The 27,569-nt window shown below is 35.8% G+C and overlaps 1 protein-coding gene across 2 annotated transcripts in view; it reads right to left on the bottom strand.

The window, feature by feature from the left end:
- Positions 1-4,040: 4,040 nt before the first annotated feature.
- The window catches only part of LOC111147209 (histone deacetylase 9), a 926,500-nt gene continuing 902,971 nt past the window's right edge, over positions 4,041-27,569 (bottom strand). The window contains exons 26-27 of one of the 2 annotated variants that reach the window (XM_022503097.1): positions 25,062-25,209; positions 4,041-5,061 (exon numbers count right to left, since the gene is read on the bottom strand). In XM_022503097.1, coding sequence (XP_022358805.1) covers positions 5,022-5,061; positions 25,062-25,209 — 188 coding nt within the window. In that variant the 3' untranslated portion in view covers positions 4,041-5,021. Of the gene's footprint in view, positions 5,062-16,820; positions 16,882-25,061; positions 25,210-27,569 lie in introns of those variants that run through there. The other variant, XM_022503098.1, reaches the window with a different exon arrangement.

Genomic DNA, 27,569 nt, shown 5'->3' with positions numbered 1-27,569 from the left:
TATTTCCAAATTATATTGATTTAAAATTACACTTCTGCCATTTTTTTTTCTTCAGGTTAGAGTTTATGCCTCTGAGTTTGACTCACAAAGGCATCATCCAAAGGGCAAGAAAAGTGTATATACAATTTTCTTTATGTGATTACTAGTACAACACAAATAGGCAGTACCAAGAACGCTGGAAAACTATATTGGAGACCAAAAGAAAAATTCTGTATTAATAAAACAAAGTACCAGGTCCAAAATTGTAGACCAAAAGACAATAACTGGATCTATATTTTAAAATAAGAATAGTCAAAAAAAGTCAAGTGGTTCTTGAAAAGGAAAAGGTAAAAAGGAAGATAAAGAGTATCCATCAGAGTTTATATACATGAATCAAAGCACACCTAGTAGTGTTCAGAAAATAAGTTGCCAAGGTTGTTTTTACTTGGGAAATACAGAGATTTAAGAGATTACTCTGATAGTTTAGATACGGCAATTTGGTATTGGCAGTTGGACAAGGGAAGGAGAGAAAGGTGGAAATGACTGGTTAGGAAGACTGCCACTATATGGTGAATTCACCATGTATTTGCTAAAAGTTCCAGTTTGAGAATTAAGATGGTTTGAGAAATTGTTATACCCCTATTACTCTATTATCGAGATTAAGCCCCCAAAGCCCCAGATGAACAGTCTAAGTTTCAACAGTCTGACCCAGCTATTTCCAGCATATTTTAATTGACTCAGTGTTGCATAAACCATTATGTAAAACCAGCCATGTATTTCATAAAAAAATAGACTGCAGCTGATTTGGAGAAATCAAGTTCTAGAGTCCTGTATGAGTAAACCATGTTCATCTAAAATATTTATACTCTGGACCACATGACAATCATGCTTTGTTTCATGAAGCAGTTGATGGAGTAAAAGCAAGGAGGCACGGGCTATGATTTTCAATGTAAATATGACTGGGAAAAGAAGACACACATGGGCACTTCCATATTGTAGTGATGGTGTTAATTCAGGTGATGTAATACTCATAATACTTTATTCAAAAGGCAGTAAATAGTATAAAATACTGCTGGAGACCAAAATACAATTGTATCCTCTGGGAATACAAGAGATATTTGAAGAAGATCATGGCCATGTTGATGACCAGTTTTGAAGATGACAATAGAAAGCCTCCATTTCTTAGCTTAGATCATCTGGTTTTCATTTCTTTTGGAGGTGAAAATGCCCTTTTTATGGAATAGCTGAACAGGTAGGTGTTGTTCCCTACTACTTCTTTTTTTTTTTCTCTTATTTTCTCAGCAAGTCAAGTGATTTCATTCCTGAAGCACGAAAAGAATGTTAAGATAGATGCCACTAGAAATGACAATGTCAAATTCTGACAGAGTGATTATTTCAATCTCAGAATGAATTGCTTTTAAGACAGAAACCTTTGGCTTGTTTGTTTTGTGGCTGTTAGACATTTAATACTTTCACTGAGATAAACTGAGTGTAAACTTTCAAAAGAAAAATAGTAAGAAATATTTTAAATAAACCATACTAAACATAGATGCTGGTATAAAAAATAAGTATAAAAGTACTGATTGAAGAGAAATTTTCTCCCAGGAGACTTTCCACAGGGTCATTCTGTTTTACTTCCATACGGAGTCTGTGATGAAACCCAGTAAATCCACAAAGCTTTACGAATGACCTTCGGAAACAAAATAGTACTAAACTGTTAGGAGAGACCAGCCCTTACAGTTTCTGAAATTGCGTGAGGAGTTGTCCTGCTTTCAAATCCACCATGCTTTCTTTCTTTCTTTTTTTATAAAAAGGTTTCGAGTAATCTCTACACCCAGCTGGGGCTTGAACTTACAACCCCAAGATCAAGAGTTTCACACTCTACTATGTGAGCCAGCCAGGTACTTCTGCTTATCTTCAGTGAGAGGTGTGTGAAAGTTTTGCAAAGGGTTATAGTCAAAACTGAAGGCAAGGTTTCAATTCTTGTGATTGGTAATGAAATGTGATTTGTAATAGTTTTTCATGAGTATCTCTGTTTTCTCTAAAAGTGGATTTCTATCTCTAATATCGATGTTGTAAATTTGTTAAAAATGTTTTAAAATATTTCATCTCAAAATGTTCTTCCTATTTACTAAGCAATAATTAAATAGCCTCAATTACCACTTGAAGTCCATTTTACTTATCATCCTAATAAAATTGTCTATTTTTAAATTCTATATGCAACCCTGGATTGTACTATATAACTGAGAAAATTTTCTTTTTGTACTTATTATCAAAACATTTTAAAGCCCTATGATTGTTTACGAATTGGTTTCTAAAAAGTCATCATTTTTATTCATCATGTATGAGCTATGAGATTGTGAGAAAGCTTGTGTATTTAACCTTCAAAGTACGGATCAGAAAGATATCTTATTGATAATATTTAGAGAGGAGTTCTAATAACCTCTTATTATTATGAGCAATAAAAATTAAATATATAAGTGAAGAAAACTATTACCACGTGAAACCACCCTTTTAAAAAGTGCTGGTCTATTTCAAAAGAAGCATTGATATTCTCCAAAAGCCTCCATTCTGTCCCCGGGGGCTATGCTACAGCTTGTAACGGTCTAATCAAAAAGCACTGGCATTCTGTTCTTACAACTACATTCAGCTGTGATTAATCCTCTCCATAGTTTATCTGCCTCTCCGAGTATCCTGAAGACCTAACCAATTGGGTACAGTATCACATGGGAGGATGTGTGATAAACTCATTAATGTGTCATGTATTAAATTTAAATAACCATGGAGATGTCCTAGCGATTTGGCTTTATCAGGTTGATGGTTGTGTATAGTAAGTAAGTGGCAAAATTATTATAGGCAACTTCAGCAAAGTAGTATGCTTGCACTGTACTGTTTCATTTTTTTATTCAACATCTAAAAAATACCTGGGAGGACTGAAAGTAATAATTGAGATTTGTTACTATCAAGTTGATTTTAAAAAGTCACAATTACATTCCCAATTAAAATATGATGTAAGTTTCCTTGTTGGGGGTGGGGGTTCCTTTGGCTCCACTACTTGGTTTTCTGTAAGTAAATCTCCTCAAGCGATTACAGAAAATAGAAGAGCTAGAAAATATGACTGGCACGAATTTCTCTGAAAATATGAATTTTTTTTGCAAAAATTCATTATTATTATGAATCTAGATTGACCTTACCCTTGTGCAATAAAACTAATTTTTACCTAATACTGAGTTACATACCATTTCAGATTTCCTATTTCAAAGGGTGTCTCAAATTTCTAAGATGTTAAACCAAGTATTCAGCCATTTTTGTATATGTAATAAAAGTCTTTAAAATTAAAATGGTAATCCTAAGAAAACCAAATGCATGAAAAATATGGTCTGACTGTATAATAAAAGGGAGTTATATAATTCTACTTGAGTGAGATCTTTCATCTTTGATTTACAGGTTAGAGTCCTCTTTAACTAAAACCATATTGTTCTATATCTTTCATATCATGGCCTTCCCTAAAACCTTGTTTTAATTAAGGTTTCTTTCAGATTTCTGAATAAAAGCATGACAATCTTCCCTTATGGGTTTAATATATCCTTTGAGTTAGGAAAATATATAAAAAGAAACATCAACTCTTTCAAAAGCATTGTCAGATATTAAATACTGCGAGGTATTCTACATCAATGTCTTTAGGTGTTTGAGTTATATATTGAAATAAAATTTAGGGAGGCAGGGGCATAACCTATTTATATTTAGTAAATCGCTTTTCATCTCAGAAATAAATGTCCTTTATTTTTAGCCTCTGACATTAAGGCAACATGTGCAAAAGTTAAATATGTGTTTTTGTGTGTGTGTTTTTTCCCCACAGGAAGGTACAACTTTGAGGTTAACACAATTCAAGGTGACTTCAAATAGGCAATGCCTTCATTAACACATTTTGAAGATCTAGAAAATTCAGTGATATTGCTTCATCTCCATGGTGTCTCAGCTAAAAGAACACATCACACCAAGTAACTGTGTTAACCTGAAAAGTTAAAAATAATGAAATACTCAAATCTCTTGAATAGCCAGGGAGAGGGGGGTGATCTTTAGCTTTTCTGTAAGGAAGGAAGGATGAAAGGTAAGAAAAAGCATGTGCTGGAGGAAAGAAGATGGAAAGTGCAAACTAGGTTCCTGATAGATTTGGAAAAAAAAATTAAGACCATCCTCTGTGGAACATATGCTTGATACTACTTCTCATCAAAACAAGGGACGTATGAGGAGAACCGGAGACCTCATCCTCAAATACAACTGCAAATCCCCCACGTGTGAGAACACACAGAGGGATGTTAAGGAAATAGGGTTATTCTTCTAAAAAAATGGACATAAAATACTGCACCATTACATACAGTATGTGAGGGTCCTTTGGCATTTGGACTTTGAGATACAGGATGGCTTATTCTATTGAAAAAAGCCTCATCCCAGTTCTTCCATCTTGAACTCTTACTAGCAAGAATTGAACCATGTGTTTAAAACAAAGGCCAAAAAACAAACAAAACAAAACAACCCCTGCAATATGTTGGGAACTGCTGTCCGTTCATAGCTGAAAACAAATCCTGTAAACAGTTTAAGACTGACAAAAATTATCCATTAAGAAACTGATCAGAATGTCAGGAATGAGTATTTTTCAGGTTTTGCCCAGAATTTCTCTGGCTGTCATAGCATCCATAATAATTAATAGTATCTAATGCCATACTGGATGTTATTAGTTTATACTTAGGGCCTGGCAGTGGGTCACCCAGCGTATTAAAAGCATGCTGGAAGCAGTTTCTTCCAATAGTGGTTTACCGTAACTTGAGAATCACAGCGGTTACGTTTTAGGAATCTTTAATGCCCTTTCAAGTCCATCCAAAGAACAAGTGAAGCTGCTGTTCGGAATTTTGTGCCCAGTGTTTACGTTACATCGAATCTGTGCCACCCAGGCAGCAGACAAGACATGTCTGAGGGTGCTGGGTGGGGGGATACACAATGATGTCACACACAGGAAATATGGGGGTGGGGGGCTTGGCACTTCACAAGGCTGGCTCCTCTTCCATAGGCTCACCAGCAATTCTGTAAAAATAAACAGGCAATCAGAATACGGCATAAGAGTACACAATGACATTGTAGATTTTCATGCATAATCAAAGCTGATTTTTCAGCTCTCTCTGATGTTTATTTGTGTTATTCAGTTATCCATAAATAGAGTTTCTTTCCTAGGAAGTATAAACAAATGTCAAGTGGAAAAACATTTTAGATCCAAGCAATCATTGGAAATGTTCCTGTTTATATTAAAACATGTCAAAATATTTTATAATTCTAGATTCTGAAATGTACATGTTTTGTGTCTAGTACAGTCCAATAATTTATTGAAAAAATTAACTACAATATTTTATTTTAGAAGCAATCACAATGATTTCCTATGGAACCAGTTTGCTAATGAGAGCAAAGGACCCAGCTCGCTTCTGGAGGAGACTCACCAGGGCTCTAGTTTTTGCTTCTGTGCTTTCATAACTGGATTGGCTGCCTGCCGCAGGCATTTCAAATCAAATTCTGAATTTGATTAGCAAATCGCTGCTACAGACCCAACGTTTTTACAAGAAATGCTCTATGGTAGTGTGTAAATAGTTTTTATTCGACATCATCTGTGGGGTGTTCTGCTCAGGCAAAACCAAAACTAATTGCTTGAAAATTTATACTTGATATTTAAACTTAATTTAGTAACACTCTGAGGGTATTTTAAGGCAAACTTTTAGAATGATTTTTAATTTAGTCAAAGGGACAGATTGTAGCTGAAATACAAATACACTGAAGTAGTTGCATTGTTGAGGGAAGAGAACTGGGATTTGAGATACTTCTAGAGAATTGAGTTTGAATCTGAGCTCTAGGATTTGCTAATGTTGCCACTGCTAAATATACTGTTAGTGGTGGCTTCAGTTCAAAACCATGGGGGAAAAACGTTCCTAAGAGAATTAATGAAGTTTAAAAAAAAAAAAGAGGAGATAAAATTCACTTGTAAATAATAAACACTATGAGACATTACTTATTTAATATTTTGGATTTGTCCCTTTGTCATCTAACATATACACAAAATTATGTGAATGGCAAAAAGACACAGAATTATGTCTATGCTACCACAGGAAGCTAAGGAAACACAGTAGTATTTGGATGATGGTTCTCTTTGGGTGGTGGAATAATAGATAGATGGTTTTCATTTTCTTTTTCATACAGTTTGTATTTTCCAGTATTCTATAATGAGTTACTTTCATATTAGAAAAAAATGCCATGTTTAAAACATGGCTGTTTATGAAGACTAACTATTTAGCTATGTTTGTTTATAGATTTATAATGGAAAAAAAGCCAAGACTTCTATGCATCTATAAGTAGTTGCCATTTTAACTTAGTGTTTTTATAATAATTTAAAATATTGAATAAAGTTTTTATCAATGAGATAGTAATAAAAAAGATTTTAATGCATTCTCTAAAGAATGCGAAGTATCAGTTATTCATTACTTAACATTATCCAGAAGTGGGAGTTCCACATGAGTCCACGTGGAGAACAAAACAAAAAAATCATGTCTTAGGTAGTCATAGCCTGACCAAGAGTATAATTGATAAGGAGGCTATGAGAAGGTGTTTAGAGTTGCTATATAAGATAAAAGCTATTTAAATGAGTCAAACTCCTACTAAAATCGTTCCAAACTAAAATTATCAGCATTCTGAGAAGAAAATTCTTAAAGAAAACATTTAAGTAGCTAATTTATACGTAACATGCAAACTTATTTACATCTAAGAATATGTGGATAATACAGGTGTAGAATCCTCAAACTAGGTACTCTAATGGAGACTGAGTTTTCCTAATTTCTTCAGCTTTGAGACCCAACTGACATACATTATATAAATTTAAAGTGTACAATGTGATGATTTGATGCACATATATATTACAAAATGTTTACCACAAAAACACATCTTTCACCTAAGTATCATTTTGTTGTTGTTGTTGAGAACATTCAAGATTTAATAATATAGCAACTTTCATGCATAAAATACAATACTGTTAACTATGGTCACCTTGCCTTCCATTAGATCCCTGGAATTTGTACCCTTTAACCAACATTCCCTATTTCCCCTAACTCCCAGCTCCCAGTAACTATCAATCTATTCTCTGTTTAATTGACATGTATCATTGTATAAGTTTAAGGTGGTTTCATTTACATTTATTGTGAAATGATTATCATAATAGGTTTAGTTAACATCCATCAACTTACATACATATCGAGGTCAATGTTTTTAGATTTCACATATAAGTGAGATCATACAGATAAGTATTTGTCTTTCTCTGACTTATGTCACTTAGCCTAATGCCCTCAGCTTCACTCATGTTGAATCTTCTCTCTTATGGCTGAATAATATTCCATTCTAAGTTTAAACCACATTTTCTTCATGCATTCATCCATCAATGGAGACAGGTGTTTAGACTGTTTCCTTGTCTTGGCTATACTGAGTAATGCAATGAACATGAGACTGCAGATATCTCTTCAAGATAGTGATTTTGTTTCCGTTGGATATATACCTAGAAGTTAGACTGTGGTATCACATGGTAGTTCTACTTTTAATTGCTTGGGGAATCTCCACCACCACCATTTCTTATCTCTTATCTTTTTTATGCAAGCCATTTTAACTGAAGTAAATGATGTCTCATTAAGGTTTTTACTTGCTTTTCCCTAATGATAAGGACTATTGAACATCTTTTTATATGCCTGTTGGCCATCTGTATGTCTTCTTTAGAAAAATATCTGTTCTGGTCTTTTGTCCATTTTTTAATCAAATTATTATTTTTTTGCTATTGAATCGTATGTATCATGGTTTACAAATACATCATATATCACATACATACATGGTTTGTAAATATTTTCTATTTCATAGGTGGCCTTTTCATTTTGTTGATTGTTTCTTTTGGTGCACAGAAATTTTTAGGTTGATGTAGTTACGCAATTTTATTTTTGCTTTTGTTACTTTTTCTTCTTTTAGTCATATCTAAAAAATCATGGCAAAAGACCCAAATCAAGGAGCTTTCCTCTATGTTTTCTTCTAAACTATAAATATGTTTACAGTTTCAGGTCTTTAAGTTTTCAGTCTATTTTGAGTTAATTTTAGTGAGTGGTGTAAGATGGGATTCAACTTCATTCTTTGCATGTGAATATCTAGTCTTCTCAATATTGTTTACTAAAGAGATTATTGTTTTCCCACTGAATATCCTTGGCTCCTTTGGTAGATATTAGTTGAGGGTTTATTTCTGGGCTGTCAGTTCTATTCCATTGGTCTATGAGTCTGTTTTTTCTGACAGTGCCATACTGTTTTGATTACTGTAGCTTTGTAATACAGATTTAGCTCAGGATATGGGATGCCTTTGTTCTTTTTCAAGATTGCTTTAGCTATCAGGGTCTTTTTTTAAAAAAATTTTTATTTTTTTATTAACATATAATGTATTATTAGCCCCAGGGGTACAGGTCTGTGAATCGCCAGGTTTACACACTTCACAGCACTCACCATAGCACATATCCTCCCCAATGTCCATAATCCCACCACCCTCTCCCAACACCCCCCAACCCCCGGGGCAACCCTCAGTTTGTTTTGTGAGATTAAGAGTCTCTTATGGTTTGTCTCCCTCCCAATCCCATATCAGGGTCTTTTCAAATTCCCTATGAACTTAAGGATTTTTAAAAGTTATTTTTGTGGAAAATGCCATTGGAATTCTGATAGGAATTGCACTGACTCTATAGATGACTTTGGGTAGTATAGATACTTGACCATCATTAAATCTTCTCTCTGTCTTTTTCAATTTCTTTCATTAGTTTTCTTTTTGGTATATAGGTATATAGATCTTATTTTGTATTCTGAAACTTTACTGAAGTGGTTTATTAGTCTTAATAGGGTTTTGTGTGTGTGTGTGTGTGTGTGTGTGTGTGTGTACTCTCTAGGATTGTCATTAGCAAACAGAGACAATTTTACTTCATCTTTTCTTGTTTGGATGCCTTTAATTTCTTTTTCTTGCCTGATAGCTCTGGGTAGGACTTCTAGTACTGTGCTGAATAGGAGTAGTGAGAGCAGGTACCCTTGTCTTGTTTCTGATCTTAGAGGAACAGTATTAAACTTTTTACTGCTGAGTATGATGTTAGCTTTGGGAATGTCATATATGGTTTTTATTATGTTGAGGTATGTTCCTTCTATAGCTAATTTCTTAAGAGTTTTTTTTTTATTATGAAAAGATGTTAAATGATGTCAGTTGCTTTTTCTGTCATTATTGAGAGGATCATATGATTTTTACCTTTCATTCTAGTAATGTGGTGCATTGCAGTGATTGAGGTGTACGCATTCAACCATCTCAGGGATAAATACTGTTTGACGATGTTGAATTCTTTTTTTTTTTTTTTTTTTAGATTTTATTTATTTATTTATTTGACAGAGAGAGAAATCACAAGTAGGCAGAGAGGCAGGCAGAGGGGGAGGGGGGGAACCATGCTCTCTGCTGAGAAGAGAGTCTGATGCAGGGCTGGATCCCAGGACCCTGAGATCATGACCTGAGCTGAAGGCAGAGGCTTAATCCACTGAGCCACCCTGATGCCCCATTCTTTTTTTTTTTTTCTTCTTTAACTTAATTATATTTTTTCAGTGTTCCAAGATTCATAGTTTATGCACCACACCCAGTGCTCTATGCAATACATGCCCTCCTTAATACCCACCACCAGGCTCACCTAACCCCCCACCCCCACCCACATCCCCTCCAAAACGCTGTTTCTCAGAGTCCACAGTCTCTCATGGATCGTCTTTCCCTCTGATTTCCCCCAATTCACTTTTCCTTTCCTTCTCCTAATGTCCTGGTGTTACCTTATGCTCCACAAGGAAGTGAAATTGTATGATAATTGACGCTCCCTGCTTGACTTACTTCACTCAGCATAATCTCTTATTCTTTAAATGCATAGTTGAAAGTGCCAGTATTTTGTTGAGGATTTTTGCATTAAAGTTCATTAGAGGTATTGGCTTATGATTTTCTTTTTTTGTAGAATCCTTGTAGTATCTGACTGTGGATACTACAGGTAAGCTAGTATGAGGTAATATGGGCTACATTAAAATAAGTTTGACAGTGTTCTCTCCTCTTCAATATTTTTGACAAGTTTAAGAAGAATTGCTGTTAATTTTTCTTTAAATGTTCTAGAAGAATTCACCAGTGAAAAGATCTGGGACTGAATTTTCTTTGTTGAGAGGTTTTTGATTACAGATCCAATCTACTTACTCATTATTGGTCTGTTCAGATTTTCTATTTCTTCAGGATTCAGTCTTGTACATTGTAAATTTCTAGGAATTTATCAATTTCTTGCAGGTTATCTAATTTGCTGGCATATAACTGTTCATAGTAGTCTCTCATGATACTTGCATATGTATTGTTGTAACGGGCCCTCTTTTATTCCTAATTTTATTATTTGAGTCTCTTTTGAAAAAAGCAACTGAATTTTGTTGATCTTTTCTGTTTTTAAAAAATTCTTTATTTCATTTATTTCTGCTGATTTCATTTGTTTCTGCGGATTTTTGTCATCTTCTTTTTTCTGATAATTTTGGGCATGCTTTGATATTTTTCCCGTAAGTTCTTTAAGGTGTAATGTTAGGTTATTTATTTAGGCATTTATTGCTATAAATTTGCCTCTTAACACTGCTTTTGCTTTATCCCATAAATTCTGTTATACTGTGTTTCCATTTTTGTTTGTTTCAGGATATTTTTTATTTTCTTTTGGTTCCATCCTTGATCCATTAGTTGTTCAAGAGTTAATTTCCACATTTTTGTGGATTTTCCAGTTTTCCTCTTGTTATTGGTTCTAAATTTCATACTACTGTGGTCAGAAAAGATATTTGTATGTTTTCAGTTTTTAAAAATTTGCTAAGGTTTGTTTCCTGACAGAACATGTGGTTTGTCCTGGGGAATGTTCCATGTGCACTTGAGCAAAATGTGTATTTTCCTGCTGTTGAATGAAATGTTCTGTACATGTCTGTTAGATGTATCCATTGTAGAAAGTGAGGTATTGAAGTCTCCTTTTACTGGATTGTGGTGTATTACTCGCTTCAGATCTGTTATATTTGCTTAATATATTTAGGTGTTATGATGTTGGATGCATATATAATTGTTGTATTCTCTTAAAAAGCTGATCCCTTTATCATTATATAATGACCTTGTTACAGTTTTAGACTCAAAGTCTGTTTTTTCTTATATAACTACCCCTGCTCTATTTTGGTTTCCATTTGCATGGAATATCTTTTTCCATCCTTTCACTTTGAGCACGCGTGTGTCACATCCTAAAACTAAAGGGATCTTTTGTAGGCAGCATATAGATGGATCTTGTTTGTTTGTTTAAATCCATCTAGCCACTCTATGCCTTTTTCATGTTATTCATTATCATCCTTTCTTTTCAGCTTACAGAACTTCTTTCAGCATTTCTAAGCCAGGTATGGTGGTGATGAACTAACTCAGCTTCTGTTTGGGAAAATTTTTATCTCATCTTCATTTCTGAAGGACAACTTTGCTAAGTAAACTATTCTGGCTGGTAGGTTTTTAATTTCAGCATTTTGAGTATATCATCATACTCTCTCCTGACTTGCAAGATTTTTGCTGAGAAATCCACTGACGGTCTTATGAGAGTTCCTTGGTATGAGACAATTTTTTTTCTCTTGACACTCTTGACATTTAAATTTCTCTCTTTGTCTTTGATTTAGACAGTGTTATTATTTTATTAACATCATTTTGGATTGGAATTTTGGGCTGACCTACTAGCTTCATAAACTTGGGTATCTAAATCTTTCCTCAGGGTTGAGAAGTACAGCCACTATTACTTTAAATAAATTTTCTGTCACCTTCTCCTTCTGGGACTCCAATAATTCACAGATTGTCTTAATGATGTCCCATAAATCCCTTAAGGGGTTTCTTCATTCCTTTTAATTCATTTTTTACTTTTTGCCCCTCTGACAGAATAATTTCAAATTATCTGTCTTTGACTTTACTGATTCCTTTTTATTTGGTTCAGTCTGATACTGAGCTCTGTACTGAATTCTTTGATTCAGTTATTGTATTCTTCAGCTCCAAACTTTGACTATTTACTGTTTTCTGTCTCTGTTGAACTTCTCATTTGTTTAAAATTGTTTTCCTGATTTTTGTTGAATTGTTTGTGTTCTCTTATAACTCTCTGAGCACCTTTATAACAATTATTTCTAATTATTTTTCAGGCAATTCATGTATCTTCATTTCCTTGGGTCGGTTACTAAAAGTCTACTCTGTTCCTTTGGTGGCAATCCCTGTGGCTCTGTATCTGGGGCAGGAAGGCACAGTATTTGGTTGGCTCAGGCACCTCAGGTCCACAACACTGACAGCTGTGTTGTCTTCGGTGAGCACTATGATGGCAGGGCAGGTGGGGAGATGCTGGAGTGACTGCAAGGGATTGTGGAGTCCTCAGTGTCTTCTTCAAGTACAGCACCTAGGGACCAGGATGGGCCACTGTGGTGGCTAGAGTTGGTGGTGCACACACTTGGCTGCAAGGGCACTGGGTCTTGGCACCAACTCCTGTGACTGCAAGCCTTCCCAAGGCGCACAGCACTGGAAACCAGTGCTGGGACTCAGGCTGGTGGGGTGCAGGTACATAGGTGGAGGGGCAGATGCAGTTGAGCTCAATGGTGCAGGCTAGTCATAGGAGTCAGGGCTAGATGTGGGCTTCGATTTTTGGAGTATACTCCTATGGCTGAAGGGTCTCAACACGGATATGGGCATGGCATTGAGGCTAGAGATGTGAGTTGGCCAAGGGTGTGCAGGTGTACAGTTGGAAGGGCTAGCTACATGTGGGCTCAGCAGATCAGGCAGTGACAGAAAGCAGGGCTGAATCCAGTCTGCTGGCAGTTGTGGGGGTCTTGACTGTCAGTATGGACTCCTATGGCTGAAAAGTCTTGCCATATGTGCATTCATGGCAGTGGAGGCTGGTGATGGGAGTCCAGCCAGCATATGCAGGTGCATAGCAGGAAGGGCTAGCCCTGAGTGTATGCATGGTGGTGGGTCAGTGGCAGGGTCAAGGTTGGCATCTTGCACTGGTGTAGCCACAGAAGCTGGAATGGGCTGCTGGTATAAATCCCAGGCTGCAGAGGCATGGGTGGCAGAGGGAGAAAAGAGGGAAAGACCTGGATAACTGGTGAACATGTTGAAAACCTGGAAAATCCTCAGTGGTAAAATCCTCAGTGGTAAAATCTGCAGGGGTCTGAAACAGCTGTTTTGGACATTGGTTTCTTCATTGGTGAAAGCTGCTGGGGTCCTTGCAGAACATGTCACTAGAAACCATGATCACTCCCATTGCATATCTGGTACTGGTAGCCCCCACCCTTCTTCCTTGTTCCTAGCCATCTCTATATATCTCCATTTTGCCAATTCTCTGGGTGGGTGAAACTGAAGTGGTTTTTTTTCTTGCAGTGTCCCAAAAGGCTGGGGATGCTGGCCACTCACTCTGCTCTTTCTTTCCCAGCAAGAAGAACTTTTTCTAGCTCAGGCCCTCTTGGTGCTGAGTAGTATGAGTCAGGAGGATGGGATGACTCAAGCAAAATGAAACCGTTCTTCCTTCCCTTTTTGGGCCGTTATTCTGTTGTTTATTTTCCACTCTGTTGTTTTGTTCCACTCTGTTGCTAAAGTTTCTTGAGCGGACTTCTGAGCTCTCCCAGAGCTATATTTTTGCACTGATAGATGTCCAATTATTGATCTTTGTTGGGAGACTAAAGCTCAGGTCTCTGCTCTCCCATCTTAGTGACATCACTCTCCTGGCTTGCATTTCACTATTTCTGAACCAAAGCAAAAGATAACAGATTGTCTTTTCCCCTATACCCAGGCCTCAGTTGTGGCTGGAATTTCAGAGAAAATAGTGTGTAGGAAAAATGTTCCAGGGGTCAGAGATGTACGTAATAAATATCTACCCTTGGTGCAGGATCTGTGCATTCTCCAGATGTATACCTGACCAGCCTGGACTCTGAGGACACGAGCAGGGTATCTACTATGCAGCCCACACTTACTGGCAAAAATGGATCCTCTTCTGTAGAAACACGGGGACTTTCAGGTACAATATAAAACTTCGCATCGGATGCTTCTCTTTTTTTTTCTCCCTTCAAAATCATTTCATACTGACCACTTTTTTTGAAAATAGTCCACTTATAATCCCCACCTTCTACTGAATCAAATACACATCCACATAACTGACCAATTCTCTTGGTGTCTTGCTGCATAGAAATAGTGTTAGTAGCAGAGCAGGTTGGAGAAACTCCTGGATTTCAAGGTATGCTCTGCATTTAAGTCCCAGCTCTGTCACTTTTTAAAATTTAACTTTGAGCAAGTCCACACTTCTAGATTCTCAATTTTCTCTTTAAAAGTTGAAATAGTCCCTGACTTGCTCTTAGGCTTAACTGAATGAGGTAATTTAAGAGAACATGCTTTATATACTATAAAGTGTTGAACAACTATAGAAGAATTGTATTATTTATATCTGCCATTGTGATGATTTATAGTATCATAGCTTTCAGTGGAGGTGTACTGTCTTTATTGAATTCCTATCCTTATGTAACTATTTTATATGTCTACATATTTCTTTAAAAAGATCATTTTTTAAGGAAACCTTCTTCATGAAACACTTAGAAAGTCAACTGGTGAGGAATGACCTTTTAATGGTTGTTTTGGTTAAAGACTGAGAAGCAATGCTCTGGAAATGTGGGGGCTTCCCACTTCCATCATCTATGTACACACACCAAACTTACCTTGATTAACAAAAACAGAGTTGTGGAAAGAGATGGGGAAAGAGAAGAGATGCAATTTTCACAGTTTTGAATTTAATTTCTTTTGTAATTAGGTAAGATGGAGACACAGTAAGGTCAAGAACACATATAAAATAGGGGCGCCTGGGTGGCTCAGTGGGTTAAAGCCTCTGCCTTCGGCTCAGGTCATGATCCGAGGGTCCTGGGATCGAGCCCCACATCAGGCTCTCTGCCCGACAGGGAGCCTGCTTCCTCCTCTCTCTCTGCCTGCCTCTCTGCCTACTTGTGATCTCTGTTTGTCAAATAAATAAATAAAATCTTTTAAAAAAATACATATAAAATAAAACCTCCAAAGAGAAATTTTAGTTCAGTAGTTTAGCTAATTGAAGACATAAACTTCTATTAGAGCAAGCCAACTTCACAGTGAACACTGATCATTTTTCATCAATAAAGGGCAAAGATTACACATATTTAAGAGAAGGATCTGTTCAGTCCAGCAATCACAAGTTGAGAAAACTTCTATAAATATAAAGCAGAAAGAATTTAACTTGAGAAAAGATATAGCATAAAATTAAATTCTTGCATTTTCCTTAAATTCTTGTACATTTCCTTAAATGTATTTCATTTCTTATGATTTTTAAAACAGTATTTCTTTATTTATATTAATAATGTTATTTAATATGACATATTTTCTCTTGTTTTGTTGATTTAGTTTAATCTCCTTAATATCTTACTTTCTCTTCCTCCTCCAAGGCAAGCAATCTAATGCTATGTACATTATTTTGTTGGTAAGGTGTTCTTCAGAGATTTATATTATTGTTTTGTGGGCATATACTTTTATTTTATGTAAATTCTATTTTTATACACATATATAATTTCTGCTGCTTAATTTTCTCACTCAGTATTGTATTTATTAAATCTTTCAACGCAGTTATGTTTATCTAGTCTGTACCTGTTAAGAACTACATGGCATCTCCACGGTATACATCTGCCACGTTTTTAACTACTCACTCTCTCAATAATGGATCCCAGGTTTGACTCCCTCTCTCTACCCACCATGAACAAAGCTATAGTGAACAACCTAGTACATGTACTTTAATGACCCTAGATGAGAAAGTCTTCAGTATATACATATAGCACAGGGGCAGGATTACTAGGTCATATGTTTTGTGTATAGTAAATCATACTAAATTGCTTTCCAGAATGGCTGTCATAGTTTTACCTTCCCATAGCCTCCAAAGTTCCACATATCTACTGGTTCTGACATTCAATTTCAAAATTCCACATATCTACTGGTTCTGACATTCAATTACTCAATTTTTCACTGACTCAAACAATAATAGACTGAGTGTCTGTTATACACCCTGACTCTGTTCTAGGTATTACAAGTATAGAGGAGACACAGAAAATATAACAGGGATATCCGATCTAATTTTGGGATTGATGGTCAGTGAACATTAACCAAGAAGAGGAAGTGATATTTGATCTGAGACCTAAAGGATAAGTGGAAGAAAACGGAGAGGCTAGCACAGGGTCAGTGGGAGGTAAAGGAAGATAAGTATTCCAAACAGAGGGGAGGGTATGTGCCAAGAGGCATGATGTGAACATGAATATGGGTCTTTGGAAAAAATGTTAAAAACCACAAGAAGACACCATTACACACCCACTAGAAAGGCTAAAATTTTTAAGACTGATTTTATAAAGTATAGGTGAGGACATAAAGCAACTGGAATAGTCATTCATTGCTGGTGGGAATGAAAGAGGCACAATCATTTTGGAAAGCAGTTTGGAAGTTTCTTACAAAGTGAAACACATGGCTTCCCTGTAGCTTGGTGATTTCGCTCCCAGGTATATATCAAAGAAAACTGAGTGCTTGTGTTCACAAAATAAAAACCTGAACAAAAATTTCACAGAGACTTAGGTTCCTCAAAAAATTAAAAATATAATTACCATATGATCCAGCAATTCCAGTTCTGGGTATATATCCAAAAGAATTGAAAACAGGATCTTGAAGAGATAATTGCACACTCCTATTCATTGAAGCATTATTCGCAGTATCCAAGAGGTGGAGGCAACCTAAATGTCCATTAATAGATGAATGATAAAGAAAATGTGGCATATACCTACAATGGAATATTATTCAGTTCTAAAAAGGACGGAATCATGTCATATGCTACAATATGGAGGAATTTTTACAACATTATGCTAAGTGAGGTAAGCCAGTCACAGAAAGACAAATACTTCATAATTATACTAATATGAGGTATCTAAAGCAATAAAATTCTTAGAAACAGAAAGTAGAATAGTGGTTTCCAGAAGCTAGGGGAATGGGGTAAAGAGAAATTGTTGTTTAATAGATAGAGAGTTTTAGTTTTGCAAGATGAAAAAGGTCTAGAGAGATGTTGCACAATAATGGGCATACAGTTAACACTTCTGGTCTATACACTTAAAAATGGTTCAGATGGCAAACATTATGTTACATGCTTTTCACCACAATAATAAAAAATTTTCATAGCAGTTTTATTCATAGTAGCCCTAAATGGCAGAGGATCTGAATAGATATTTTTCTAAATAAGACATACAGATGATTGACAGGACATGAAAAGGTGTCTACATCACTAATCACCAGGTAAATGCAAATCAAAGCCACAATATGACACTATTTCATATGTGTTTGAATGGCTATTACCAAAAAGACAAGAAATAACAAGTGACAGCAAAGACGAGGAGAAAAGAAAACCCTTGTGCACTGTTGGTGTGTTGTAAACTGGTGCAGCCACTATGAAAAACAGTACGGAGGTTCCTCAAAAAATCAGAAATAGAACTACCATAAGATCCAGCAATTTCACTTCTGGGTATTTATCCAAGGACATGACAACACTAACTCAAAAAGATAAATGTACCCCTATACTCCTGCAGCATGACTTACAATAGCCAAGACATAAAAGCAGCCTAAGCATCTATTTGTGATGAATGGAGAAGAAAAACGTGATACAATGGAGTATTATTCACCCATAAAAAAGAAGAAAATTGGGGCACCTTAATGGCATAGCTGGTTAAGCATCTGATTCTTGATTTCAGCTCAGGTCATGATCTCATCTTTCATAAGACTGATTCTTGCATGGGGCTCCACCCCAAGCATGGAGCCTGCTTAAGATTCTCTTTCTCACCCTCCTTCTGCCTCTCCTCTCCTACCTCCCCCAATCCCCCCTTTCTCAAAATAAATAAATAAATAAATAAATAAATAAATAAATATGTAGTAAAAGAAGAAAATCTTGTCATTTGTGACAACTTGGATGGACCTTGAGGGTATTATGTTAGATGAAATAAGTCAGATGGAGAATGACAAATGCTATATGATCTCACTTATTTGTGGAATCTAAAACAAACCCCTGAACTTACAGAGAAAAGACTAGTAGTTGCCAGAAGTGAGGGTAGGGGTAAGAGGTAGGTGAAGTGTGTAAAAGTTGTCAAAAGGTACAAACTTCCAGTTACAAAATAAGTAAGTCCTGGAGATGTAATATACAGAATAGTGACTACAGTTAATAATACTGTCATTTTTTGTTCAAAAGTTAAGAGAATACATCTTAAAAGTTCTCATGACAAGAAAAAAATTTTAACTATGTGTGCTGATGGATGTTAACTAGAGTTATTGTGGTGATTATTTAAAATTATATACATATATCAAATCATTGTTTTACACCTGAAAGTAACACAATGTTATATATCAGTTATGTCTCAATAAAAATCCCTAGCAAAATTAATAGCCCCAAGGGGAAACAAGCCAAACACTGATCCACAGGTACATGGATAAACAAATTAGTGTGTGTTTATACACTGGGATAATGCACAATAATAAAAATGAACAAACTACTGATGGACGGATCTCAAAAACATTATGCTTAGTGGAGTAAAAGAAGACAGATGAAAAGCTGTATGAACTTCCAATTCCTTTAAATGAAATTTAAAGTTTGGCAGAACTAATCTACAGTGTTAAAATGAAAAAAAAAATTACCTTTGGAGAAAACAGCATTGACTAAGAGGCATAAGGAAATTTTCTCAGTAAGGGAAATGTTTTTGATCTTCTTCTGGGTGATGTTCATTTGAGTACGGAATAGGTAAAAAATCTTTTGGTTTGTGCAGACTATTATATGTAAGGTATACCCCAATTTGAAAAAAAGAAAGGAAACAAGTTCAGTGTTGGAACACAGATCAGAAAACAAAGAGGAAAGATTTCAGATATAACGTACAAAATCAAGGGAAGGGTTTGATCATGGAGGGCTTATGGGTCCTGTTGAGAATGACGATCTTTATGCTAATGGAAATGGAAAGGCACTAAAGGTTTTCAAACAAAGGCATGACAGGATTTGCTGTCCAGTTGTGCTTTGTTTTGTTTTTAAGAGCTCTCTGATTGCCTGTGTAGAAAATGGATTGGTAAGAAGGCAAAAGTAGATACAGGAACTGGTAAGAAAACTACTACTCTAAGAGTTTGGATAAGCAAAGACGGTACTTTGGACCTGCTGTCAGTAGAAGTTTACAAAAATAGAAGGATTGCTCAAGCTATTGTCTCTATCTCAGATACTTTTACTCTTGTTTACTAGGTGAAATTCTATATATTTTTCTACCCTGGCTCTGTTGTCCTACTCTGAATTGTTCTGCTTTTCTAGGCCCATGATAGGTCTTCTTATATTCTAAAGCTCAATATAGCAAATTACTTGTCACTTATTATAGCTGGTTGTTCATGTCTACTCTTGCGGTAGGAAGAATAATAGCTCCCAACAATGTCTATGTTCTATTCCCTGGAAGTTTTGCATGGCAAAACTGACATTGTAGATGTGATTAAAGTTAAGTGCCTTGAGATGAAGAAATTATGCTAAATCATCCTAGCGGAGCTAATCTAATCATGAGTTGTTAAAAGCAGGGAATCTTTCCCAGTTTGTAAGCCAGCTTGCCCAGCTTTCTTCCTTCAGTCAGAGAGAGACATGGTAAGTGAAGAAAGGTCAGCAGAATATAAAGTTGCTGGCTTTGAAGACAGAGGAAGGGGGTCATGAGCCAAGGAATGCAGGCAGCCTCTAGAAGCTGGAAAAGACAAAGATGCAGATTCTCCCCTAGAGTCTCAAGGAAAGGACCCAAGCCCTGCCAACCTCTTGATTTTAGCCCAGAGAGACCTGTGCCAGCCTTCTGATCTTTCTGTCATTTTAAGTCATTAAATTTATAGCAATTTTTAGAGAAACAGAAAACCAGTATATGAACATTTTGAGGACTACGAGGAAGCTTTGTGACCCTGCCTCTCAACACTTTTTAATCAGAAAGTGTTTAAATAAAGAATGGACTGGATATTCTCCTTCCTCATTCTGCAGGTTGGAGGATAATCCTGTAATGTCAGCATCACTGCCAAGTTTTTCTCCCTCCCTATATACAATTCCTTTCTCCATTCAGACAGATACTTTGCCCCCCCCTTATTATGTTTATTCATTCAATCCATATTTATTATATGAGTACTATGGATTCTTGTAATCTGAAAGTTGATATTGTCAATTAGTACTATAAAAGAAAATAAATACAAAACATATTTTGAAAACTCTTATAAAATATAAAAAGACTGATTATCTCAGAAAATACAGTAAATCAAGAGACAAGAACTGCTCAGGTAATCATTATAAAATGTTATGTTACCATTTCAACAATATTTTGTCTTCTGTTTTTGGATTCATTCATTCATTCATTCATTCATTCATTCATTCAGTATTTACTACCTACAGTGTATTAGGCATTGTGAAAGTCTTGAGTTAAGCCAGCCAATTGCAGATTAATTAACTCAATCAATTTATTGCTTAGAGATTATTTGTCAATCTCTTGTTATTAATGATTGTTTTAATGATTTAACCCCTGAACAGTTAGATGCCTAGTACAGCCTCTATATTCTAATATAGATCACTGGATGATGAGCTATGTATTTAAGGAGAAAAAAAATAAATGGTGGAAGAATAAAAATGATGGAAAAATAATAAAACCAATATTTATTGAGTACTTACTATGTATCAGGTGTTGTGTTAAGACATACTATTTTATTTCATCCTCAAAACCTTAGGAAATTCTCCTTTAATTTTAAAGACAAGGAAAATAAAGCCCATGGAGACAAGTAACTTGCCCATGATTGCACAATTATTAATTTGAAGATGGGATTTGAACCTTTGTAAGTTGATTCTAGAGTCACACTCTATTCTTCCTTTGTAGTGGGAAGAAGACAAGAGTGAAGGAGTAGAAAGGAAGATGAGAAGATGGGAAGCTAAAGTTATCATGCATCTTATTTTACTTATAGTTCTATTCAAATATGTTTCTTTTTCCTTATAAAACACTTCTTTAAAGAGTTCAGAATGGAACCCTGAATATATAAATGGGCACTGGATTGAATCCCTATCATACTAAGTCAGACTTCATACAGACCCCATCCCCTGACCACATAGTAGGCACTGAAAACAGAGATAAAAAGATGGTCCCAAAAGGAGGAGGAAAAAGAAGAAAAGAAGGGACAGATGATCCTTCCTTTTATCAGGAGCCTCCAAATCTTAGGCGACCTAGCCCACTTTTCAACTATGACTTTCTTATCGATGAAAATTAAGAATAACGTTTGTATTGGAATGTTTGCCTGGTTAGATAAACAAGTGCTCAAAATAAAGTGATCATAGAGAAAAATCAGAAACCTGCATAATTTATACAATATTTAGCTTTTAGAAGCCTTGGAGACACAATTCTAAGGAATGGAAAACAAAGTTGTGTTTCTAGGTATACTAGACATGAATGTGTATTTAATAGTCATTTATATTTCTATATACATTTTCAGATACAGAAAAATGTGGTTATTAATGTCCTTGGCACACGTTATAGGCCATTAAAAGCTAAGGTAGAAGATACCTGGGATTTTCCAGCATATCATTATACTTCTTTAATATTCACGAATAAGACAGTTACTCCAAAAAAAACCACAAAAAACAAAAACAAACAAACCAGCTAGACTTAGAATCATATATTTTCTCATGCTTTTGTATTATATAATGATATGAAACCATCTCATTCATGAGAAAAGTTGCCAAAAGCTGAAGACAAAATGATTAAACAAACAACCAGACTAGATTGTACTAAGAAAATCTAACATGATTCACACTATAATCAATAGGTGCAACTGACATTTGAAAAGTGTAACTTTAAGTTTTCGTTTTGATTTAAAAAAAGAGAGAGAGATAGATAAAGAGACAGGATTTCTAGAGTATATATGTGTTCCCAATAACATAATATTTGATCATCCTGAAGTTCTGATTGTTTTTCCTTGATTTTCAGCAGAGCCTGAACTAGTATTCAAGAATAAACCTAAATACTGCACTGCCCTTTTCAAAGTAGAAGCATTTGAAACAGATATCCAACCCATGTAAGCTATAATCTTTTAAAGGTGCAGTCTCCCACTAAACAAGAAAAAACCTAAACCTAAAAAAAAAAAAAAATGACTTTAGGTCATTTAGAAGCTAAATGCTTCTAAGCATAAATATATATGCTATATGTGATCAGGTTTATCTGTTTAAATATTCTTTGAACATATAAATGGACCCCATTTAATTTTTTTGTCTTTTTTTTTTCTGATCCACTAATTTTTTCTTTCTTGCTCAAGTCTTTGCCACCTGATAATTATGTTTTGAAACTGTATTTCAATTAATCATCCTCCAAATGCATCCCCATATATCAGCCTTTTTCAAACAATTTACTCTTCATGGTCCATCAATAAGTTATACAAATGAAATGACTGTTTTCACTGTGTTGTCATCTCCCTCTTGCCACCACCCCCCCAAGAAAAATGAACAAAAAATACTTACAATGGTTTTTAGCCAGGAGCATTTTATCCCTTATTCACTAGTGGTAAATGAGTCAGATATGAGTTGGCCAGGAAAAGAGCTGCTTTACCCAAAATCTTAGTACAAAATGAGTCATCTCACTCCAAGCACCAATATATCCTCCAAAATAATTGGCAAGAATTTCCTATAAAAAGAATCTTGCCTTCACTCTTTTCCATCCATTTAGTTTTCTGATTTTTCTAATTTTTAAATTTCCTGTGTACTTACAATATTACATTCATAACAAAGGCCCAAGAACATTTCCACCTCTTTATCTCATTCTGAAAGTCTTTCCTGTATTGAGTAGGGGGACAATTTGGATAGCATGCCTCTGGAAAGAATAAATATTCTGTGGCTTTCAAGGTTTCTGTCTCTGACTCTTTCTGATGAAATTCATGCATGGTTCAATAGACATGCAAAAGTCAATTTTAGAAGAATTTTTCTTTTCCTCTGCTGAAAAAGTGAGTGCAAAGCCATAGAAAATAATTCAAACAAAACTATTTTTCTTTCTCTAAGAAAAAAAATCAATCAAAACAGATATAATGTGTCTAATACTGATAAACAAATATGAATCCAGGTCATAAGCATCAACTCTGTTTCCCTACACATCAAAACATTCACATTCCCATTCTTTGCCACCAAAGGAAGCTTAAAAATCACTGTGAACCAAAAAAATAGATAGATAAATAAATAATCACTGTGAACTGAAGCTGGGGTTAAGTCCCTGCAGATTATCAGAAGTCAAATACACCTTTTACCTGATGATAAGCAAGCATGCTTATAGAGCCAATTCCTGCCAAAGTGCTGAGATTTTTATATTACTTGGGGTGTATAACAGAATTTATTATTCTTAATTATTCTAAGCAAAATTATTTATAACTCATTTCACTCTGGTTGGAATTTAGTTTCATTTCTCTATATTAAATGAATTCTAAATAATAGATATACTCCTTTTATATCCAGCACTAACAGATGTTAGTTTCCTCAGTTTTATAGCCCTCAGATGACGGACAACTAACTGCATTTGGCTTTGGGAATAATTGCAACACCTTTGGATTATGAACTTGGTTTGGTTCTTAGTTGGGAACGGCAGGGGGTTAGTTCATATTATCAAAGATGTAAAATAAGTTTTCCTTTATGTTCCACATGCCCACATGAAGATGTTTTCTAATAAAATATTGTACAACTATTTTTTTCTATAGGTAATCTGGTCTTTAAGTGGTTATAGTAAGAAAAAAATACTTGTTTAAAATTGAAATCTCTTATTCAATGCATCTCCTGCTGTTGACCAAAGCAAGATGTTAAATCCATTAAATTCTGAATATCCAGTAAAAGCAAGAAAGCTAAAACTGTTTAAATTGTGCATTCTTGGGAAAATTGCCAACTAAGTACTAGGTAGCAGGATCTGTGTAATTAATGGTGATGTTATTGACAGAGGGAATATGATTTCCTTCTCAGAGCAATTTAGAAGTGCAAGCTGGCAAACTTCAGTAAAGCCTACCTGATTCATTTTTAAATTGAGAAAATGTGACTTTGAAGACAGCCAGAGAAAGCACCAATGTTTATATATATATGTACATTTGTGATGGCCTTGACTGTAGCAGACTTAAAAAAAATCCTAAATGTAGCATTGTCTGTATGATAGGATGATGAACACCAAAATGCACAAAGTGACAAATATTTCTTAAAGGAGAACAAGCAAACCCAATCTTAGGTTAATATTATTTTTCTTTTCCTGAATGCTATATTCATATGAAGACTAATTGGAATCAACTTCTTCTTATCAGAAAGTGGAATAAAATCAGACTCAAGAGTCCATACATTCCTTTATACAAACTCCTGTCTCCATTGGAGGCACCTTCTATCTTTACCCAGTCCTTGGACCGAAAGGGCAGTCACAGAAAGATCCTGTATGTATTTAGGTTATCCAACTGACTAGTAATACTTTCAGCTTCCTCTCTCCTTTTTCCACTTTGTTATAGCAGTAATTTTGAAATGATGATAGAAGGAAAAAGATTATCTGGAAAAATAGAGAGAACTAAGGAAAGAAGTAAAGCACACAAGTAGCTCTTTTCCACAATGATCTGCATTTAAATTAGCCAATGAGGAGTGATTTCTCTCACCATGTATCTCATCCACTCTAATTCTCTGTGTACTGCAACCACATGCTCCAGCTCTGTGTTTCCCATGAAGAATGAAACAAATGAATTCTTGGTGGCCTACAGCATTTGCTGTGGAATCTGTGGCTTTGAAGAAGACAAGTGGTGGAAGTAGAGGAGACAAGTGAAGGAAAGCCTGGAGAGAGGTTCACAAATGCTAATGATGAGCCTGGATGTTACTGACCTTAATGACTCCCCCATGTTGGATCCATACCTGCTATCTTCTGAAGCAAAGGGGTGTTCTACATCTACCGTCAGGGAGGCCAGGGCAGAAACAGTCTCAGTCTCCTCCTGCAACTGAGTCCCAGCCAAAGCACAACCCCTTGGCACAGCCACCATCCTTACTGACTTCCAGTACTTGCCTAGGAAAAAAAAAGGCATCATACTTTAATAGGAATTTTAAAGCAGTATTAATCAGAATACTTATATAGATCCAACTCAGAGCAGTTGTTAAAACTATCTATGTTATACACAGCTGTAATTTGGCTTCTTAAATGTTATGATTAAGTCTTTTTCTCAATCTAAGAATGCCAAGTTGTGAAGTACTAATGGTCCCGAGCCCGAGTCTCTCCCTCGCTTAGAAGATAATAAAGTGAGGAACAGTCCACGGTCTAATGAACTCACTATCAGACTGACAGCTGTCTCTACAATTAAATAATAAACAAACTCTGGGCATAGCGCCCTCTGGGAAACCCTTAAGAGACTAAGAGGTAGAAGTCTCATGGAGAAATTGAATGAAATAGTCATGTTAAAAATTGCTACTTGAGCTATTACCTTTTTATAAAAAAAAAATACGAGGTTAGAATATTAAAGAAAAAGAAAAGCCCAGAAATGCCAGCATGAATCGAATGGCAACTTTGCCAGAACAATCAGGTTTGTTAGTCCTGGATGTTCTTTCTTTCTCAACCCCAGGGTGTGTACTAGAACAATAATTGATTTAAAACTTTAATATATGCACTGGCTGATATTGGCACCCTTCCATATGTCAGACGGAAGTTTCATTTTTTGAGGCAGGGAAGGGGAGTAAGAGGAAAAGAGGAGGTCATTTCATGAGAACATGCCAGTGGAATAAACATGAAAGAGAGAGTCAATGGCTTTCTCGCAGCCCGAAGCTATTTTTTAAAGTGTTGAGTAGTTCGAAATCAAAGCAGGAGAATCTTCCTAGGTGGTGACATGACTTACTAGGTTAGAACTATCTCTGTAGCCTGACCAGTGAGGTAGGAATTTGACTTGGATTGGTAAGGAAGATAACTGGGTTCTGGACCACGCTCTGCCACTGACCAACCTATCATGCAGGTAAGATTCTCTGGCACTTCATATCTGCTTCTCAAAACAGGGGAATGATCTCAAATCCCTTCCAGCTCTAACATTTTGCATTCGGCCTTTCCTTATCTTACTGCCTTAAAAAAGAATGGATATCATATTAGGGAAGGAGACTCAGTCTCCCCAACTACTTCCCATGCCAACAGAACCTTCTGACAGTTGACCACTACAACTTTACTTGCTGTAATTACCTATTCTGTCCTAAGTCTGAGAATCATAAAGCTTTCAATTTGGACCAAATGATAGCAATTCTAACTGTGAATAAACCCACAAGCTAACATTTTGAGGTATTGAGGACATAAAGATACTTTCCTCGCACCAAGAAATTCATGGTCTAAATGACAAGACTCTGTGGAAAAGGCCCATGTGATCCTCAGAGGAAGTAAGTAGAACATATACTTATGATGATGGGAAAGTGAGAGAAGAGCTGGCAGAAAAAAATAGTACTTAACCAAGTATTTGAAAGACCATCAGAAGTTAGTCAACCTGAAACAGAGGGAGGTGATGGTGATGAGGTATTCCTAGCACAGGAAAGAGTACACACAAATGTGCACAGACTTGAGTCTCAAGTCTCTGTGGGCTTCTTTTTTGGGGGGCAGGGGGTGATGTGGGTTCAAAGTCCACTACTAGGAACTACTGGAATGTTTGAAAAAGTCTTGAGTGTGATGAGGTAGACCGTTGCAGCAAATATGTGCTAAATAACACACAATCTTGAATAACATGCAAATGATCTTGGACTCCAACTTGTAGGTATAAAGAGGGCAATTTTAAGCAGAAGATGCAGGGAATCAGGTTTAAGTTTTTCAAAGATCCCTCTGGACAGATCATGGACAATGAACTGGAAGGTGATGAGAGTGATGGCAGGCTCATAAAACTGGAGACAAGTGCTCACTGTAGAGGAGGAGTAAGGAGTCCATTGAAGATGGAGGCCTGAACTAAAAGTCAAGACTTCCAGATTGGAGACTACACACTAGACCCAAAGAAATCACTTGGATCACTCTGGGGCACAATTCCCACATTTATAACATGACAGTGAAGGGCCTGATGATAATGAAAGGGTTCTCCCTGCTGTAATTCTCAGTGATTGTGATTTTTCTGATCTCATGTTATGTCTTACTCTTGGATGTTAGAATGAATTTGTTTTGGAAGAAAATCTTACTTTTCTGTGAGTCCGTAAACCCGTGAGGAGGTCAGTAAACACTTGCTTTTAGATAATATGGCACATCTAGAATAACCATGGGTTTTAATTTTTAAGCATTGTACTTTTTCCTCAAGAAGAGAATTCTTGGCCATAGACAAAACAAACATCTTTACTCCCTAAACACAATCAGAACAGAAGGTATGAATCATTAATAATGATTTCAGCAGAATGACTGACAATGATCCTTTAACATTTAGC

Source organism: Enhydra lutris, unplaced genomic scaffold, assembly GCF_002288905.1.
Source record: "Enhydra lutris kenyoni isolate GAN:26980312 unplaced genomic scaffold, ASM228890v2 scaffoldscaffold16, whole genome shotgun sequence".
Taxonomy (NCBI): domain Eukaryota; kingdom Metazoa; phylum Chordata; class Mammalia; order Carnivora; family Mustelidae; genus Enhydra; species Enhydra lutris.
Note: the sequence above shows the minus strand (reverse complement) of the source record. Positions and strands in the feature narration are given on the sequence as shown.